Source organism: Nannobrachium achirus, assembly GCF_963921795.1.
Source record: "Nannobrachium achirus genome assembly, chromosome: 7".
NCBI lineage: Eukaryota > Metazoa > Chordata > Actinopteri > Myctophiformes > Myctophidae > Nannobrachium > Nannobrachium achirus.
This window is the reverse complement of record NC_137816.1, coordinates 12,896,638-12,916,814: the sequence shown is the minus strand read 5'-3', so window position 1 is coordinate 12,916,814 and position 20,177 is coordinate 12,896,638. Positions and strand designations below refer to the sequence as shown.

Here is a 20,177-nt window from a genome sequence, read left to right as displayed (position 1 = left end):
AGGAATAATAGGAAAATAATGTGTTTTACATACAGTAAGTCGGCCCTCAGGTGGCGCTATAAAAGGCTGATGTGAAAAATACAGGGAAAAGGTTTTTCTCTGGCCTCTAGGGAGTTCACATACAAAGTTTGACACTGATCGGTGGAGTTATAGGTAAAAACTAAAAACACAAATTGGCCCGTTATAGCACCACCATGAGGCTGATTTGAAAAGTTTGAAGTGGCATTTCTTCCTCTTTGGAAGTTAATCTCAGCCAATCAGGATGGAATATGGAAAATCGGACAGATCCATGTCGATCACATGACAGTAGAGATACTGGGTGATTTTTGGACAAAATCTGTAGGAGTACTGGCCAAAAGGTAGTTTGCACAAATTGGCCTCCTGGTGGCGCTAGAACAGGCCCATGTGAAAAATGTGGGGCAGAGGTTCTGAATTGGCATCCAGCAAGTGTGTGTGCAGAGTTTGGTGGCGACCGGGCCAACGCCTCCGGAGATTAGCTGGTCACAAACTGGACGGACGGACGGACACACACACACACACACACACACACACACGGACGGACGGACGGACGGACGGACGGACGGACTGAGGGGAAAACATACTCTCCCCATGCCTTTTTTCTGGTGAAGACAATCATGCAAATCAGTACACAGTATCTCTATGGTCATGTGATCAAGACGGATCTGTCCGATATTTCATATTCCATCCTAATTGGCTAACATTGGCTTCCAAAGTTTGCAGTATTGGTCCATTTTGAACAAAATGACTTAAATCATGAATGCAGCTTGTGATTACAGAAAGGTTTTGCACGCATATTCCCACTAGGTCAAGGAACAAATTACACTCTTTTCATAATGGCCTGTTATAGTGCCACCAGCAGGTCGACTTTTGCCAAACTCATTTTTGGAGCAAAATGTGTCAAATCATGCATGCAGTGTCACCATTAAAGGCCAAAGAACAAATGGCACCCTTTTCACATTTAGCGCCACCAGGAGGCCACAATAACTACTACCTGACCTGGTGGAGACCTGTGCTCGGAAGAGCACTGCTTCTAGTTTTGTTTGTTTGTTGAGTAAAAGAAAATAATAAAAGTAGTTGTGATGAGTTAGGTATGTTTTTAACATACAGTACTAAGCTATTTCTAGATGTCATAGTATAATCGTGTACTTATTAACTTATTTTAGTATCAATGTATTAATTAATACATTAACTAAAGAGAAGTGTGCACTAGTATTGACTAAATTAATAGCTGATTGAAAGAAATTGTCAAATTAATCTAAAATAAAATAATGGTTAGGCTCAGGTCTAGTTCCGGGTCTAATTTTGCTGGAGTGAGACGAGGGCTGCAGGATGCTTGCTGATTACAAACCGTACCGTTCTATTGGTAAGATGCTGCAATGTATGCGTGTACATGCAAGTGCATAGTTCACATGCATGTGAGAAAGGCTTAAGAGGGAAGTTATGTTTACACAGTGCCAAGAGGAAAATGTCTAATGTTTGGTGTTCCTTATCTACACGCCACACAATGAGTTACACATCCATGTTCTTTCTACTTAAGCTCTATTTCTCTCCCTCTCCCTCATTGTGACATTGAACAGAGGTCTAATTAAATCAGGACATAGTGTACACAAGCAGCCATTTTGTGTTAGTAAAAGTAATGAGGTTATCAACTATATCACTCTGAAATATTCCATCTCTTTACCAGTCTAAAGAAGAACAAAAACATCCCTCACGGCGAAATTAGGTCATTTCAGAAATACAGAGCACAAAGACAGACAAACAGAGAGGAATGGGGGGGGGAACAAAAAAAAAAAGAGGGGATCAGAAAAAGAGATGAGAGTGAGAGCCAAATTGTCCATTACATGCTTTGCTGCAACACTGGAATCCTGCACTGACTGACCTCTGCACAGTTAGCCACACTTGTACAGCTTGAGAACAGCTGAGAGGACACTGTTCATCACAGCGTGTGTGTGTGTGTGTGTGTGTGTTTGTGTGCGCGTGTGCGTGTGTGTGCGCATGTGTGTGTGTGTGATTCCGGTATCTTTAGGTTAAACATTGGATGTCTGGCGCCGTTGGTGAAAGCACAGTATTAAGTGCTGATACATGATGTAACCTTTGTCCCAATTATAGAGAGACATCCTGTCCTTGGAGGAGAGGGACGAGGAGGAGGGAGGGAGGCATCTCACTTCATGAGATCCTCTTGTCTGACCCGTGCAGCCCAGGATTTAGGGCCATAGTGTCCCCAGCTGGGTCAAAGGAGGGTTTGCAACCGAGTACCAGCAGAGGACTGGCGTAGCTGCAAGAACGGGCAAAGTGATCAGACGGTGCCATGGCATTGGTCCGAAGGTCGGGTTCATAAGTCCGAATTTGTTAAGAATATTATGCCTAACTCTAACCCTAACCCTAACTTTAACCTTAGTAACCCTAACTAAGGGGGCACGGTGGCGCAGTGGTTAGCGCTTCGCCTCACAGCTAGAAGGTCCTTCGATTCCGCCGGGGGACGCTGTGGGCACTGGCGGCGTGTTCCTCCCTCCGCGTCATCAGCGCCCACACCCTAGGTGGGGTTGGCGATAGGGCCTTTCTGTTTGGAGTTTGCATGTTCTCCCCGTGTCTCCTACCCTCACAAAAACATGCACGTAGTCCTGGTCTCAATAATGCCTCCCCCTGGCCAGCCGGGGCGCCTCATGGAGGGGAAAGGAACTGGTTGGAATAACGTGTTCCTTCCACGCGCTACGTCCAAACCAGGGAAATCTCCACTGTCAGGTGAAAAGAAGCAACTTGGACTCCTCATGCATAGAAGGAAGCATGAGGTCAGTCCGTTGTCTACCCAGGCGCGGCAGAGGGAGAGCAGAGCCCAGGATTACATAGGCAATTGGCACTGGGTGAAAAAATGGGTTACGAAATTGTGGGATAAAAATGTAAGTAAAAAAAAAAAGTAACCCTAACTAAATTCGGACTAATGAACCTTCGGACTTATGGGCAGTCCCCGATCAGACGTGGGGAGACAGGCTGTTGAAGCAGGGTCGGAGTTGAAGGTGCTTGAGACAAGACAGACAGGAGACACGCTAAACCTCCTGTCCTCTCCTTACTGACTTATTTACCACTTAAGCCCTATATACATTCACACTTCACAGCCTGTCTGCGACAGATTGTGAGCTTGTAGATGTGCTATTTTTGAAAAATACAAGTGTTTGGGAAACACATTTAAATTTTAGTATCACATATAATTTATTCCTAAAGTAGGCAAAGTTTGAAAGTGGTAAAAAGTGAAAGTGGTTACAGCATGCCAGCACGTTTCCCCAGTGTATCATACATATCCGCCCAGCTTGCTCCTGCTGAGCCTACTCCACTTACGTGTTATTCAAAGAAAGCACTTGGGATTTGGCTGACTAATATCTAAACAGGAAGAGAAACTTCTAGCCTCAGGTTTCACAGTGAGACGGTAAGGAGGGGGGTCTGGGTGGTTGGCCCACAGAAATGCTGTCCTAGGACAGCATTTCTGTGGGCCTTCATGAAGGCCTAATCCTTCCCTCCCTCACCCTCTCTCTTCGACTGATGTTGCCTCTGTTTGAAGCTGACATGTTTGTGTTTTTCACTGAAGTCCCTTAGTAGGTGATGGAACTTGTTCAGTGTCCTGACTGTCAACAATGGCCTTACTTTGACCGGCCTCAACACGACTAATATGTTTACTTTAAACACTTTAATGATTCTAGCAGTAAGGAGGAGGAGGACTAAACACTATTCAGGAGACTCAGTCAGGACCACAGAGGTCTCTGGAGGAGAGATCAGGGGCATCAATTGGGTATGGCAGGGGTAGGCAGCTGCCTTACCCTGGGTCCAGGGGGGGTAATAAAAGTTACTTTTAAATATAAATCGATGAATGTCTCTTTGTCTATCTGTTCTGGTTATTATGTTGTTAAATTACAGTAAAATCTACAAATGCAAAATGTAACAAAATGGACACTTTAACAAGGTATTATGATTATATTCTCCAGACTTATTATTCCCAGCTTGGCAGAATGGTATATTCCCAGGTTCCGCAGGTTCCACAGGTGCAATGCATTTTTGTTAATTGTGGCACGTTTACTAACATGCCAAGTTTAGCTGCACTTGAACAACCGTTCCAGGCTGCCATATCCAGCCCAAGAAACCGTAGAAAGCTGTGTAAAAGGTTTTTTTTTTCAGACATTGTGAAAATAGCCGATCTACATGCTCACAACGCCTCGCGCTGTAGATCTGCTATTTTCACAATAGAACCGTGTTATACAAAATGTAATGCCTATTTTCCATGAGGACTCCCATCTTTGCCATACCCTAGCTTTTGCTGAACTGACGCCACTGGGAGAGATCTTATCACCACTCAGGGAGTTTCACCTGCTTGCAGACATCATTCTTTTGAGGAACAGCACAAATGCAGAGCTATATGTCACAATACTCATTTCAGCAACAGATATACGCAAGAGTGCACTGAAATGATTTTGAAAACAGGAAATTGCAAGCAAATGGCCAGTGTTTTATGGGGAACTTTATACAGTAACAAGTACATGTTGTGTGTTCCAACATCAATAATCACTCACACTTGCTAATTCTCAGACTTTCACTGGAAGCTACATCTCCCATGGAAACCATGTTTGTAGAATGAAACCAAACCAAAAAGGAGAGGGGTCCGCTAACTTGTTGTTAGCCACTCCGGTATTCATTCATCAACAACTTTATTTGTTTAGTGTCGGCTGAGCGGTTAGATCACACATGAAAAATATTCAAGTCACATACATGTATAGACTGGAGTTTCGCTAATGATTGGTCAAGTATTTATTGTTTTTGACATGAGATGCATACCTTACATCTTCATTTCTCTCTCATACAGAAGTGTACATTGCACACACACACACACACACACACACACACACACACACACACACACACACACACACACACACACACACACACACACACACACACACACACACACACACACACACACACACACACACACACACACACACACACACACACACACACACACACACACACACACACACACACACACACACACACACTTCTCCATGACCTAAGCATCTAGGATTGCTGGCAAAACCAGTGCAACTCTACGCTGTTGGAACTTGGAAGTATGACGAGGTGTGGTTAAAAACTTGACAGTGGACTGAAATGACTCTGTTCATGCAGTGAAGCATCCACGAAGTAGGTTTTCCAGGGAGATCATGTATTCCTATCCACAACTTTCCAACATCCCAGAGTGCATTGCGCAGAAGCTGGACGGAGCTTCCGGCGCCGCAGCCGAGTGTGATCTACAAGCTCACAACGGTTGCATCTGCGACGCGAGCTTGTATGTCTGCTGTTAACCACCGGAAGTGTGGTGCAAAAAAATCTCCAGTAAATTCCCGCGGAAAGAGGTGGATAGAGCATCGTAGCGGAAGTAGTTTACTGGTCCCAATAAAAATGTCTCCCATTCATTTTCCCCATACTTTTACAAAAATATTTATAACAATTATATTAAGCCTAGAACCAAGCTATCCAGGATTGCAGTGAATCATGACGATAAAACCTTTGATCCTAAGTGAAAACATATTTTAATATTACATTATTTGATATACTACATTTAATGAATACCCTTTGTTTAGCCATTTTCAAAATGTTCTTTTAATAGAAACAAAGGTTTTATGGTAATGATTCACTGCAATCCTGGATGGCTTGGTTCTTCTAGGCTTAACATAGTTGTTATAAATATTTTCGTGAAAGTCTATGAGGAAAATGAACGGGATATTTTTTAGTGGGACCAGTAAACCACGCCCACTGCGATGCTCTATACCGAAAAGAAATGTAGAAAGGCACAGGGAGGAGGGGTCCGGGATCAATGGAGGGAGGGAGACGGATTCTGCGGTGCATTGTTTTCTGAGGTAAATGCCACATCACCCACAATTAAGCGGGCACTCCCTCAGCTGCAAATCCCCTTCACTTAGCTTCTGTCTCTTCTTCTTAGTGCTTCTATTGGAAGTTCAGAAACTAAGCTATCAATTTAACTCACAGTGGAGGATAAACAACGACCACACAGAATTACTACTCTTATAACTGTGTGCACAAGCAGCAGAGAAACACAACACATGATGCCGCACACACACATATATACAGTACGTGCTTGCACACATGCATGTCACCACTTCCCCTCACACGTTAAAACATACTCTTCTCAGTTTCACTCTGCCTTTAGTGTCTATTCTAAATGCTGTTGTACGAGTGTTAGCCCAAAGGCTTGCGTCAGGTATGGGAGTAGCGTGGAATCTAAACCACGCCCAGAAAGCAACCCCTCTAAAGAAAACAATCTCTGAAAAACAACAACATAACCTACATTTAATAGTGGGTAAGCTAAGGCTGGGTGATAACCCAGTATCCACATTCCACACACTATAGTTCCAAATATCAATTTAATCATCTTTCAGCGGAATCCTATCATAAGGCAATGTACAATTTTCTTGTCTAAATTGATTGTGTGTTTTGTTTCACAAAATCAATTGAATCTTACATCTATAAATGATTGTGAATCATGATATTGGGTTTGAGACATATTTCCCAACCCTAAACTAATGAAAAACTCCCACTCTTGTCTCTCATTTGCACTCTGATATCATCTTCTACAGTACACCATCAAGGATATTTTATATTGAAATTATTATTGCTTTCTTGTAGATTTTCATGCCTTGAGTTGAGATTTGTTTTTTTTACACAAATAGTTATTTTTCCAAATATATTATATTCTTTGTATTTATCACCTTCTTTTAAGTCTTTAATCACTCCTTTTTTATGTTCCATGTTTGTCAAATTTAACCTGTAAACAGACCATGTGACGCAACATGTTTCCAGTTGAATCGTATGCAGGTGGAAGCGAGGAGAAAACGAGAGGAATGACGACAACTAGGGCCTAAGTAGGGCTGTCTCAATATCGTGATTTTTGGACATAATAGTGATTATTTTCTATAATCGTCATAATCGTTTCTATGTTGAAAATGTTCATATATTTAAATAAAAGGTCAAAAATAGTGGAAATAGCAGATCTACAAGCTCACAACGCGTCGCATTGCGACGCGTTGTGAGCTTGTAGATCGGCTATTTCCACTATCAATGTTCTTTTTTAAGTATAAAGTTGTCAAATATGTCAGTAATTATGTGTCATATCTACCATGTGCAACTTAAAAGCAGAAATGTAATTGTCAACGACAAAGACACAATTAAAACGTTAATCGCAATTATTTGAGTGACAAATAATCATCATGTAAAATGTCATAATCGTGACAGCCCTAGGCCTAAGGAGGATAGGAGCTGCTTGTCTCCCATCATGTGCGCACTACATTTAAAACGTCAGGCAGTCATTCATTATTTCACTGTCATCTTGAATGACTATTATTAACAATGATTTGAATAAGAGTGAAGCCAGCCCACTGCACGGATCAATAGGTCCAGGACTCGGGTATCAAACAGAAAACATGCCCAACTGCATTCCCAGAGAGAGAGCGAGAGGGACATAAAAACAACTCCCAGAGAGATAACAAAAGAGAGATGTACAGTTTAACAGACTGCTGGAGGGGCTAGCATCAATAACACTTAGTTCAACATCAACGGGTTTTAGCATAACAACAATTCTTAAGGTCTTTGCACACTGCTGCGTTTTTCGGGCCGAATATCGGAGTAAATTTCAGAGCGCGTGAATAAAAAAATCAACCTCACGTTATGTCAATCACGTTTGCACACTGCCGCCGGTTTCGTATTTGTGTCGCCACGGACTGCCTTGCTCTCTCTCTCTTTCCTCTCTCTCTCTCCCTGGCCTCTGGATTCCGGATTTCCAAAACGCAACGAAAACACGCAGTGCAGTGTGCAACCACCTTTACTGTATGTCTAAGATGTGTACCAGTATCCATGCAGAGAGGGTCAACTGAGGTTAGTCGCCTTGCTGCAATCATAGCACAAAGTCTGATGTGAGTGTTTGTATTTGACAACTTACATTTTTTCAAGTGAATTATTTTGTGTATGAACTGTATAATGTCTATGAAATGGACTCTGGGAAATGTCTTTCATGTGCAGCAGTGTTGCTTCGATCTAACACACATTTCTCACAATAGACAAAGTAGCATTTTGTGTATGAACTGTATAATGTCTATGAAATGGACTCTGGGAAATGTCTTTCATATGCAGCAGTGTTGCTTCGATCTAACACACATTTCTCACAATAGACAAAGTAACAAACGTTAACCTTACATGGTTAGCTTACACCCATTAATTCATACATACTGTAGGCGTTTCCTAGCACAACCACACTTTTGAAGTGCCAGTGCCATACATCATGGTAGTCCTTAAGGTCACCAGCACTTTCGCCTATAACATATTCGCCTACACGCATTTGGTCCTTTCGCCTGGCATTTTCGCCTTAGAGGAGAGTCTTTTCACCTACCTGTCTGAGCCATTTCGCCTACCCTCAATTCTGCTGTCAGACTGTCCATGTTTGCAAATTATCTCTTTGTCATTTAAATATTATAGTGACTGTGACAGTGGTGTCAAGTGAATCTAACAGTTTACTTGACATTTATTATTTACATCACATTTTATTCCTAAAAAATGGCAAAATAGTTTTTTATGCCTGTTGACAGGCAAGGTTGATTCTATAGGCTATTTAGGTGTAGCATATCTTATATAGACCTATATAGGCTAATAGCCTACATATATATTTTGTATATCCTAATGTTAAAACAATATAGGCCTACAATACTGTTCATTTTACAATACTGTTCAATACTGCACCAAAGAATGTATAGTATCGGGACATGGATTAATTAATTATTTGGGCGCACCTGATTCCAATAGCTCTGTATTTATGTGATTACTATGGAGTGCATAGGATAGCCATGTGTAGGTTTGACATGTAACACCACTGTCACAGTCACTATAATATTTAAATGACAAAGAGATAATATGAAAACATGGACAGTCTGACAGCAGAATTGAGGGTAGGCGAAATGGCTCAGACAGGTAGGTGAAAAGACTCCTCCACGGCAAAAGTGCCCCTCGAAAAGACCTGGCGAAAATGTTATAGGCGATTATGCCTGACACCGTCCTTAACACTGCCACTGCTATACTATCTATCATAAAGGAGCTGAGAGGTAACTATGGACTATTCAAATATATGGAATGATAACCTGCACAGCAGGTGGCACGAAACTGAGCAGACATTAACATTTAATTTGATGGAATCATGGTCATGAGAGTGATAGCCTATATTATTTTGCATCCCTCACTCTAAGCGAGCAGACTAAACATCAAATACAGTAACTTCAAAGATCACTAAACCATATTTGATTCAGTTGAAGTACTTTTTGTTTTTTCTTTTTAATTAATGTTTTCAGTTTTTGTGGATTATTTTGGTCAAGTATGAGATACCTGAATGGGCACATTGGCAGAAATTAATTAACATCAAATACAGGCCATGACTTTGGAGCATTTAAACTGTACCGTCATGAAACTGTACCTTTTCCTATGCAAACTTCTAATAAAGTCTTCAATCAATCAATCAAAATCACTGAGGTGTTAGACTGGCAGTGCAATAGTCATGATGGATCACGGAACCAATATTTCTACAGCCATCTTCGCTCGTGTGAATGCAGATAAACACAAGCTCACAGACTCTCACACCCTGCTGTGCACCTGTGCAATGAGAGACATTCTCATCATACCACATGCACATCCAGGCACTTTGCATGAGCACGCACACACCAAGCATTCCTCCCCACAGCATTAACCCTGTACCTGAAACTCATGTTCTGTTCACCCAAAGGAGAAACGGCATGCACTTTATGTACACAGTACATACCAATGACTAGGTTGGTACCTCAAAAGCAATGTGCAGAATCAACACAAGATATGTAGGGGTGTACAGGTGTCAGTCTTCTTATGGAATTGCCGACTAGGGTGGATGGACAGGGACAGAGGGAGGGGAGAGAGGAAATTAAGTATAACTACGAGGGGCATGCATGGGGGTTCACTAATGCAATTAACTTCTCCATGTTTATCTGGTATACACCAGTATGACTCAAGAGCTCACACCGGAACCTGTTACCATGACAACGGTGCGTTTCTGTAGCAACAGCCTGAGATACTAAAATCAACAGGGACGAGTCACTTCCTGTCTTGCTTGGTCCTTCCTCTTCTGCATGTGTCAGTCCACTTTGGGGCCTATAGTTACACACACGCATGCACACAACCATACACAGGTGGCATGCCTAGAACCTGAGCTCGATCCTCATGGATTCTTCTAAGCAATAACTAGTGTAATGCTTTGTAACCACCACCATATACCAGTCCTACAACCTATCATTAACATCATTCACTCACACTGTTCAAAACTGTTTAGTGCCTTGGTCTTTAATGCACTACTGGGGAGATTGGGGACCATACCATACAGTACCTATGTTCCCCAGGTTCTATGTTCCCCACTTACCACCTAAACCTAACCTTAACCCTAACCCTAACCTCAGTAAAACTAACGCTGGTGAATGCTAACCTGGTGAAAGGCGAACCTGCCGACGCTGCACATTATAAACATCTCGGTTTATATTAATGGCCAAAAGTGTGAAAACATCTGCCTAGAGCCTTCCATGATGAGATGCAATCATGCAACCACGCATCAGCTTCGATAAGCCGAGGACCCTAACCCTCATTACAACAGCTGGTTGCTAGAATCCATGCACAACAAATGCTTGCCTAAGCCAAGAGTATGTTTGGTATCGAGTGTACAGTATAACCCCCCACATACATAAGAATGCACGCACACGCACACACACACACACACACACACACACACACACACACACACACACACACACACACACACACACACACACACACACACACACACACACACAGGTCCATTCAGTGGTGAGTGAATACATGTTTAACAGGTTGTCCAGTTCTTACCGTTTAGCCTCCTCTAGATGACAGAGGTACTCGTAGGCCATGTTCTGCTGCCGCCTCTCGTCCATCTCTTCTGCCGTGAGGCGCTCCACGCCATCCAGAACAGCTGCCGGCCGACACACACATACAGAGTAAATATTTTTACATGATGTCACAGCGATGCACAGCAATGCATTCAAAGATACACAGCATCTTGGATTATGTCACTATGTGTCCTTGCCTCAACTATCAATAGTAGTAGCAATACCTAACAATAGTAATTAAATCGATTGTCATCATGAAATCTGCCGTTTGTGTCCATTAAGGGCAGCACGTGGCCGCTTGGGAACCTGAAGATTCCCAGTTTGATCCCAGGCTCACCCAGAGTTAGTGTTGAAGTGCCGTTGACCAAGACACTGAACCCTCATTTTCTCCCAATGAGCAGGTTGGTGCCATCACCCATGCATGGTGTATGAATGTGTGCGTGAATGGGTGAATGTAATGCAGCACAATCATTGTAAAGCGCCTTGGATAAACTAAAGGCACTATATGAATGCACCATTTATTCACCAAGGAATATGGAAGGGCTGCCTCACACTTTCCAGTATCAGGGTGTGATTGCATAACTTTGCCTAGTTTCCATGCATATCCTACATCTCTTTTGGCCTCTAAAAAAAGTTCCACCCGCTGATTTGCTTGCTAAAAGGTATTTTTCTACAACTCAATGAGTAAAAGTTTAGATACAATCTAGGCTGTGTATAAACAATACAATAGGCTTAAGGCTGTTTGGAGATACTATGTGGATAATATGCTTTTGTCTTTAATTAAATGACGGCACAGAGCCTATTCATAGACAGAAAACAAAACAATGATGTGGGTATGGGGTGGTGATTCCCATGGCATTGCACAGAATGGACCGGATCCCCGCCTACACATTGCACAGTACTGAAAATAGTTTTTTCTTCCCTTTTTTCTTTTTTGTTTATCATGGAGAGGGGGATGGGGGCTAGAGCGCGCGCAATACAAAGCCAAAGGGAACTTTTTGTCATCAGTGATGTACTAACAGTATATCATTTAGGCTTCTTTGGATATTGGCCCATGACATTTCATTCTACTTAGATTATTTGTATGAATTAAGTACAAAGGGACCCCAATGAAAACAAGCCTAACAGCTTTCTTGACAAAGAAAGCCCACAAGAAATTATTGTGATCTTTATCCTTTAACTGTACAGTCCTGTACTTTTTCCTAAGCAAACTTCTAAAAAAGTATTCAATCAGACTGTTTTTAAGAACGGGTCGGAGTTTGTAGCTTCCGCTCCGTTTTCTGAGCTTTCACCCGTACAGTTTGACACAGAAAAGATTGACACCAATTATTATGTCATCTATTGCTTTAAACATTTTGATTTATGATCGTGAATTATGATCGTGGATGGGGGGAGTATGTCGGAATGTTAATGTCAAGTTGTTCATACTATGCCTCTGACTGAGAGGGTTACTTGTGTTAACGTTGTCTACTACAGCAACAGCATTGGTTCTCAAAGTGGGGTCCTTGAGGGAGTTCCAGGGGGTCCCCAGCTAAATGATAGTTAGGAACCGAATGGACCCTTATGGGTGTCCTCTAGAGAGTGAGCACTTAGTTAAATTAACATTGTTTTTACAATATAAATCGGGGTATCAGAGATAGAACCATTAAATGGGGGTCCGTAGCCTAAAGCATGTCAAATTGGGGCTCCTTGAAATTAAAATGGTTGGGAATCACTGCTAGAGCCGTACAAAATAATCTCTTGTGGGGGTCCCTGGCGTATCTTTTCAAATGGGGGTCCGCGAGCTAATAAGTGTCAATTTGAGAGGGTCCTCGACATGAAAAAGTTTGAGAACCAGTGGTCTACGGCGGCATCAAAGCCATGTCATTATCCAAACGTTACTTTTAATTATTGTCCTCGACTTGTGTATGCAATGAATGCAGGCCTTACAACAACTTTAGCAATCAATGATATCAAAACGCGGAAGTCAGTCCTATAACCATGCTGTCAGAAGTCAACTCCAACTCACATTTCTTTGTAGAAATAAACTTTAAATAGAGTTTGTTTTTTTGCGCATGAGACGTCAGGGACATTGGACACCGGGGGCGGTTGGACTGAGTCCTGGCATAAAGCATAGGAAACCTTTCTAACTTTAAGGTGAGTAAAGTTTAACTTACAGCCATATCTCGGCCGGAGCGCGTCCGTCTCGTCTGAAGTTGACATCCTCTCTTGAGACATCACGTTTTACTTCTCCCCGCTCTCTCCACGGCTGGACGTCCTTTTAGACTAAAGTTACACTGTGTTCTTACACTTTTGCGCACTTCTCTTGTGGACCACAAAAAAAAATGGGAAGGACCTTTTCGGCCCCCTTGTTCCTTCTCTTCAACACACACACAGTTTGAGTACTAGGGTGGGAGTTTTTTTCTCTCTCGTCTTCAAACCTCACTGATGTCACTGGGTGTGTACTTCATAATCCTAAAGTATGCGTTTCAGGAAACACCCTCCGTATAGCCGCCCCCTCGGCGAAACTGCAGGCGCAGCGCCCTCTGCTGGTTTCTGCAGGCATCCTGCCTACTGCCCTCAACTTCAAGTTGATTGATTGATTGATTGATTGATTGATTGATTGATTGATTGATTGATTGATTGATTGAAGACTTTATTAGGAAAAGGTACAGTTTCATGGCAGTTCACTGGTACAATGGAATTAAAAGGATAAACCCCACAAGAAAGCTTTTGGGCTTGTTCACTGAGTAGTACTCTCTAGAAGTCTAGAAGTTAGGCTACTTGGTGAAAAGTCCAAAAAGTGAAAGTGTCCAAAATTACTTGCAAATAAAGTACTTGCAATAAAGTTTTTAAAGTATAAAAAATGTAGGCTACTTAAGTACAGTACTCAAGTAAGTGTACTTCATTGCTGTCCACCACTGCTGCTCATCATTTTGTCTGGTAATCTGGTAAGGTTTGTTCAGGGCCATTGGCAGGATTTCTAGAAATGTTGAGGACATGAGTTGTCACCAGTGAGGCTGACTGGAGGACAAGCCTAAAAACCTACTATCATTAACAACTGTTTAGAAGTACCCTTAATACAAGCTTTATGGGGAAAATGTAGGTTAGTAATTGTGTTAACATCTGCAGCTGAGTCTGGTCTGTTCTTTCTATGGCGATGTTGGTCCATTACTTTGATTTCAAACAACATGTCTTGAAAATAACTGTGTGGATTGCTATGTAACTGTGCACCTTAATGCTCCCTGCATGGTGAATTTTGGTGACCCCATGACCTCTCCCCTGGTAACACCCTTAATGCCAAATCTTCCAAATTTACATAAGATAATTATGTATATCTCAAATTGAAGGGGCAAATCTTCATTAAACTGACTGAGCGCATTCATGTTCTGACAATCGCTGGGGCGCTGGCAGTGGCCATCTGGGAATCGTATGGCCCCCGGTTCGATCCCGAGCTCCACCTGGCATAGTGTCGAAGTGTTCTTAAGTAAGACTCTGAACAGTTGGGGTTGAGGGTCAATATACAGTAGATGCCCACTACTCCTAATAGTTTTAATAATTGATTAATAATGAATAGGTAAATCCATCCATCCATCCATCTTCAACCGCTTATCCGGAGTCGGGTCACCTGGGCAGCAGCTCCAGCTGAGAGCTCCAAATTTCCCTCTCCAGAGCAACAATAGCAACTTCCTCCTGGCGTTGCCCGGCCAGTTTGGAGATGTAATCCCTCCATCTGGCCCTCGGTCTGCCCCGGGGTCTTCTCCCATCTTATTCTTTCGGTCATGACCCACACTTCATGACCATAGGTGAGAGTATCAATCAATCAATCAATCAAACTTTATTTATAGAGCACAATTTACACAACCTTAGCTGACCAAAGTGCTGTACAGATGAAACAGAGTAGGAACAAAGATTGCACGGTAGACAGAGAGCTTTGCCTTCTGGCTCAGCTCTCTTTTCGTCACAACAGTGCTGTACAGCAACTGCAATACCGCTCCTGCTGCTCCGATTCTCCGGCTGAGCCCCCCCCCCCCCCCCCACAGCCCACACACACACACACTCGTGAACAAGACCCCGAGATACTTAAACTCCTTCACCTGGGGTAAAGTCTCATTCCCTAGGGAATAATAGGTAAATGCAGAAGAAAATGTCCAGGTATGTGCAAACTGCAAATGTACTTGGCAAGTTCTGTGGAAATAAGGTCCTTGTAACATTGCATTTTCAACAGGACAATTCATTGTCATTACAGATTTAAAGCATGAGATTTAGTAGCACTGCAGAGTGCAGACTCAAGATCTACACCAGACCTCTGGAGGCAGAGATGAAGGCCTATGGAAGCAGACAGGACCCGGGCCAAGGATTACACAAGTAACACACAATGTTTTTTTACTTGAACTAAAACACACTGTGTGTGTGCGTGCGTGCGTGCGTGCGTGCGTGTGTGTGTGTGTGTGTGTGTGTGTGTGTGTGTGTGTGTGTGTGTGTGTGTGTGTGTGTGTGTGTGCCGTGTTTTCCACCTGGTGGATGGACATACAGTAGTGTCGTTTTCTTATACCCATTCATTTCTGCAGTCCACAGAATAGTTGATTCAATAAACCACTCAAAATTCCACGAATGCCATCATCACTGTACATTCTGTGCAGTGGACACAGCTCAAATTATTAAAGTTTCAAGTATAGGCCTAATAGTTGCTTTTGAGACTTCTGTGCTACAATAAGAAGCTAGTAGCTACTGTAGGCAACTGGGTAAACTAGACTACCTAGTACCTACCCACTAGCTATACCTCCCAGGCCAATATGACTCATGGGGAATTTATGAGATTGTGGTCAATTTGATTTACCTTTAGCCTAATTATTTTCTGCTTATTGGCTATGCTTTGTGACTGTTAGTGTTGTTGCGTTTCATAGGCCTAAGAAACTACTTGTTAACCCAAGTCCAAAAAACTGTTTTTCAAAGTTTATGTTGACTACGCCTATATTGAGAAAAGGCACACGCACGCACAGTAGCACACACACGCACAGTAGCACACACACACACACACACACACACACACACACACACACACACACACACACACACACACACACACACACACACACACACACACACACACACACACACACACACACACACTGGCTTGGGTAGCATTATTATTCCAGGCTTTTATTGTAAATCAATAATATTTGAAATAGAAGAGTCATGCATGCTCAGCAGTCCGCACTCCGCAGGGACAAATTAACCCCTTTCTTTAGGACCTTGTAGCTCTACACAACACATCTCAAGGGGTTTATTGTGTTTATGGGGTGAGAAAAAATAGATTTATTGCAGGAATGGTTATGTGCTGTACAGTACACCCAAATGCCTTCTCATTACAAGCTTAGCATACATTAGTTTGCAGTGCTTTTGATTGAATACTTTATTAACAGTTTGCAAATAGTATAGAGGTAGCCTATAGTTAAGCCTATACAATAATGCTAAAGCAAATTAAAAGCCATCACCACGAGCATAAACTGATGTTATGGGGAGAAATGTTATACATGGATGCACTGAGAAAATGTTTTCTCGGAATTTCAATAATGTTCTTTCTTGCAGGTCTGGTGAAAACAGGGGAATGCATGGGAACACGATCCTTCAAACAAATTTCTTTGGCGACATGGTTGACTTGTTCTCATGGCCTTACGGGCGGGCGCGGGGGCGGGCTGTGAGTTGTTAGTGAGCTGTTAGGCCTATAAAAGAGAAGGGCTGTGGTGGTGGTGACAGTTACAGCATCATTCTCTGGACCTGCGAGGCTGCGACCCACCCCAGTCTGTTCTATCTCTCTCTGGTACCATGGACAGCTCAGGGATGCTGCGCGGACTGCTGTGCGTCGGCTTACTAGCCGTCATGTGTCACGGAGAAGCTTCCCAGGAGGTTTCTGCTGAGGACTTTGGAGTGGACAAGCCTAACGTAGCTGCAGAGAAAGAACTTGTAAGTAGCCTATACCACCTGCAATAAATAATGAGTTATTATTACGTTTGTTGGTTGTTGCTTTGGGGTAGAAGAGTCAAATGAGTCTCCTGCACCAAAGGAGTCGGAGACCAGACAGCCGGGGAACTATTCTTATAATGCTCACTATCGCCTTGTAGTGCATATGAATACTGAATATGGATACAGTGTCAATGTATCGTAATATTAAAAATTATATTTCATAAAAAATTAAAATAAATTAGGAAAAAAAAAGTATCGCGCTATTGTTTAAAAGCGTGAGTAATTTGTATTCTTTTGTAAATATTCATATTTTACAGTATGTATGCACAGACTACAGCCTCACATGTATCTGATGGGCCTTTTTTCTCCTTTTTTTTTTAGATAGGCCTACATGAAAGAAAGTATTTAATAAAAAAAACACACCTATTCCTTACCCTGTTCTGTTTACAAACTTCTCTCTTTACCAGATGGAGGCAATGGAGGCGCTGCTGGGAAGTATGCAAAATAACCATGTTTCTGATAAAAGAGGGATCATCCAGATGGTAAGATTTATATTCTCATTATTGTCCCATCATGGTAGACTTTAATATTAGACAGCCTACATTGGCCTACTAGCATAAGTAAGTTTGTTTCAACTTAATTGTTAAAAGTGCTGTTGTTAAATACAAATACGTGTATAGCTCTATCTATATTCCCATACCATTCATTGCTAAAGTGTGTTTGTTTAATAGCAGGGGTCTCCTCTCCCCATCTCCACAGCTCTTTAATGGCCTATTCAGAAAATACATTTTCAGGTTGGGATTATCCAATCAGGATGAGACACTGTAGAACCCATGCAGGATAAGCAAGTGCAATTGGAAGTGATTAAAACAAATGAGCAGACAAAATTGGAACTGGAATTGGATGAAATTAACCCATCTGAAGATTTATGTTATGTTTATTAAAGAACTGAGGAGATGAGGAGACCTCCGTTCCTAAACAAACACTCTAGCAATGATTATTACATTTGGAATATAGAGCTTTAACCTTTTAACAAGAAACGTTTGGTTCTTTAAAAATATCACTTACAGCACCTTTAATAACTGTCTATCATGTAAAAAAAATGAGAGAGAGAGAGAGAAAGAGAGAGAGAGAGAGAGAGAGAGAGAGAGAGAAGAGAGAGAGAGAGAGAGAGAGTGTGCGTGCGCGTGCGTGACTGCGCGTGCGTGCGCGCGCGCGCGTGTGTGTGTGTGTGTGTGTGTGTGAGATTTGACCTTTCATGACATATGCTGTATATTTTAGTTTAAACCCCTATTCTCAGCTTATCAGTCACTTCCTTGTTACTCTAATGAACCACGATGATGTACCAGTAATTAAAAGATTGCTGAAAATGCTAGAACTGCAGTCTTTAATTGCACTAAGATTGCAATTACATTTCAGACTGTGGCCCTAACGCTAGTTAAGTGGAGGAATCAAACTAAGCGACATTGCAACTCTCCTATCCCACTAATTGGAAACCTAATCAATATTTGAGTAACTAATAGGGTTTAATTATTTAATTGAATAATTGTGTGATAACCCCCTCCCCCCCCCCCCCCCTCTCTCTCTCCTCTCTCTCTCTATCTAGTGTGGGAGGGGGGAAAGGTGTGCAATGAAATATGGACCCCGCATTGGGAGGTTATGTGAATGTGGCAGAGGCGGAAACTGCAATTCATACCTGCTCAAGTGTATCTAGAGCCACATAACGTCTTTGCCAAATCACCGAAAGCAACAGCACTGCATCAGACTACGATCCCTATCCTGTCTTCACAACCCTATAAGAGGCTATGCAGCATCCACGAAACTAAGCAACACTCTTCTATGACCATGGTCTCTGTATTCTTCAACGGTCAATAAAACATGTTTATTCTTAAGAAAAGCATGGAATTAGCAATGCACTCTGTAAATGCCTGATTGTCAAATAAACCTATTCTATACTTTACTTGATTGTACTTTCATTTATTTCAGTTTTCAGTAAATCTAGCAATTAATATGTGTGATATTGTGATATTTGAAAACACTTTAAAACACGTCTGGGACATTTTAACGACTGTTTTTAAGTTACTTGTTTCAATATTTAGATATTTGATATTTATTTGATAACCCCCCTCTTAAGCCCATTCAACCTCAAACTCCACCATGTTAGACAGACTCACTGAAAACACATGTCCCTGGTTCTGGTGACTGGTCTTATTAATTCTAATGCACGAGGGGGATGTCATTTCTCAATTACTCTTGTATTTATTTTATTTGTTTGTCTATTTCTATTTACATTTATTTATATTTATAAAAAAAAACGAAGAAAGAAAACGAAACAAATATATTTAACTTAAAAATGTTCTGGGGTGCACACAAAAGTGTAGAACAAGTAAAATATGAAATCTTGTACCCTCAGAGTAAAATGAATGCTCTGGATATTAGTGTGCATATTTCAATTATTTTTGACTGCAGACTGTTGCTACTGTAATCCATATGACAAAATACAGTATATATTCACTGGTATCACTTATACCAGTACCATATCAGCATATCATCAGGCAGCTCAGAACTGTATTTTCATGTCTAAAACCCATTACAGCATAGATGTTAACGTGCTCAGCAGGTGAAAATGCATCTGAGCCATAAAGATTGGGATAACATTTAATGGTCCTTTGTTTTCTTACCTTTAGGGGAGGGATAGACTCACTCAAGGGAGGGATAGACTCATTCAATGCCTGCAGCTAGCCTATTCAGCAGCATGCAATAAAAAAACTATGAAGTGAAATCGATGTAGTGAATGTGGCTGAGTCTGATACATTACCCACAGAACATTCTTGATTCTGTATCAGTTTGTGATTAGGTGGAGGATATCAGTGGAGGATATCAGGATGCAAAATAAAAGGTTATAATGCCCTATAACTTCTTATTCCTCTTCAATTAAACAAACAAATCCAGTTCTGATATCTCTCTATCCCTCACTATACTAGTTAATGTTTTCGACTAGTTAATGTTTGTCTCTTATAGCCTACGCGCAATCTACACATCTACCATTTGCCTCTGAAATGGTAAAGTAAAGACCTCTAGGTTTCATCTTTTCAACCGTCACAAGGGAGGGGGGGGGGGGGGGAATTAAGACTGAGTTACTAGGGCCCAAGGTGGAGGGGCCATAATTATTTTATACTTTAGCTATTGAGAGCTTGTAGATCTGCTATTTTTGAAAAGTCCTTCACATGAAAG

General features: G+C 41.8%; 2 protein-coding genes across 2 annotated transcripts in view; one reads left to right on the top strand and one right to left on the bottom strand.

Annotated features, from left to right (window-relative positions):
* The window catches only part of iqgap1 (IQ motif containing GTPase activating protein 1), a 74,071-nt gene extending 60,779 nt beyond the window's left edge, over positions 1-13,292 (bottom strand). The window contains exons 1-2 of the mRNA XM_080730773.1: positions 13,154-13,292; positions 10,978-11,080 (exon numbers count right to left, since the gene is read on the bottom strand). Coding sequence (XP_080586899.1) covers positions 10,978-11,080; positions 13,154-13,214 — 164 coding nt within the window. The 5' untranslated portion in view covers positions 13,215-13,292. The remainder of the gene's footprint in view (positions 1-10,977; positions 11,081-13,153) is intronic.
* Positions 13,293-16,805: 3,513 nt separating this feature from the next.
* On the top strand, positions 16,806-18,657 carry cartl (cocaine- and amphetamine-regulated transcript-like; the record flags this gene model as incomplete). Its single annotated transcript, XM_080729355.1, has 3 exons — positions 16,806-16,943; positions 17,411-17,485; positions 18,550-18,657. The coding sequence occupies 3 exons, from the start codon at positions 16,806-16,808 to the stop codon at positions 18,655-18,657; spliced, it is 321 nt and encodes a 106-aa protein (XP_080585481.1).
* Between the last annotated feature and the right edge of the window lie 1,520 nt (positions 18,658-20,177).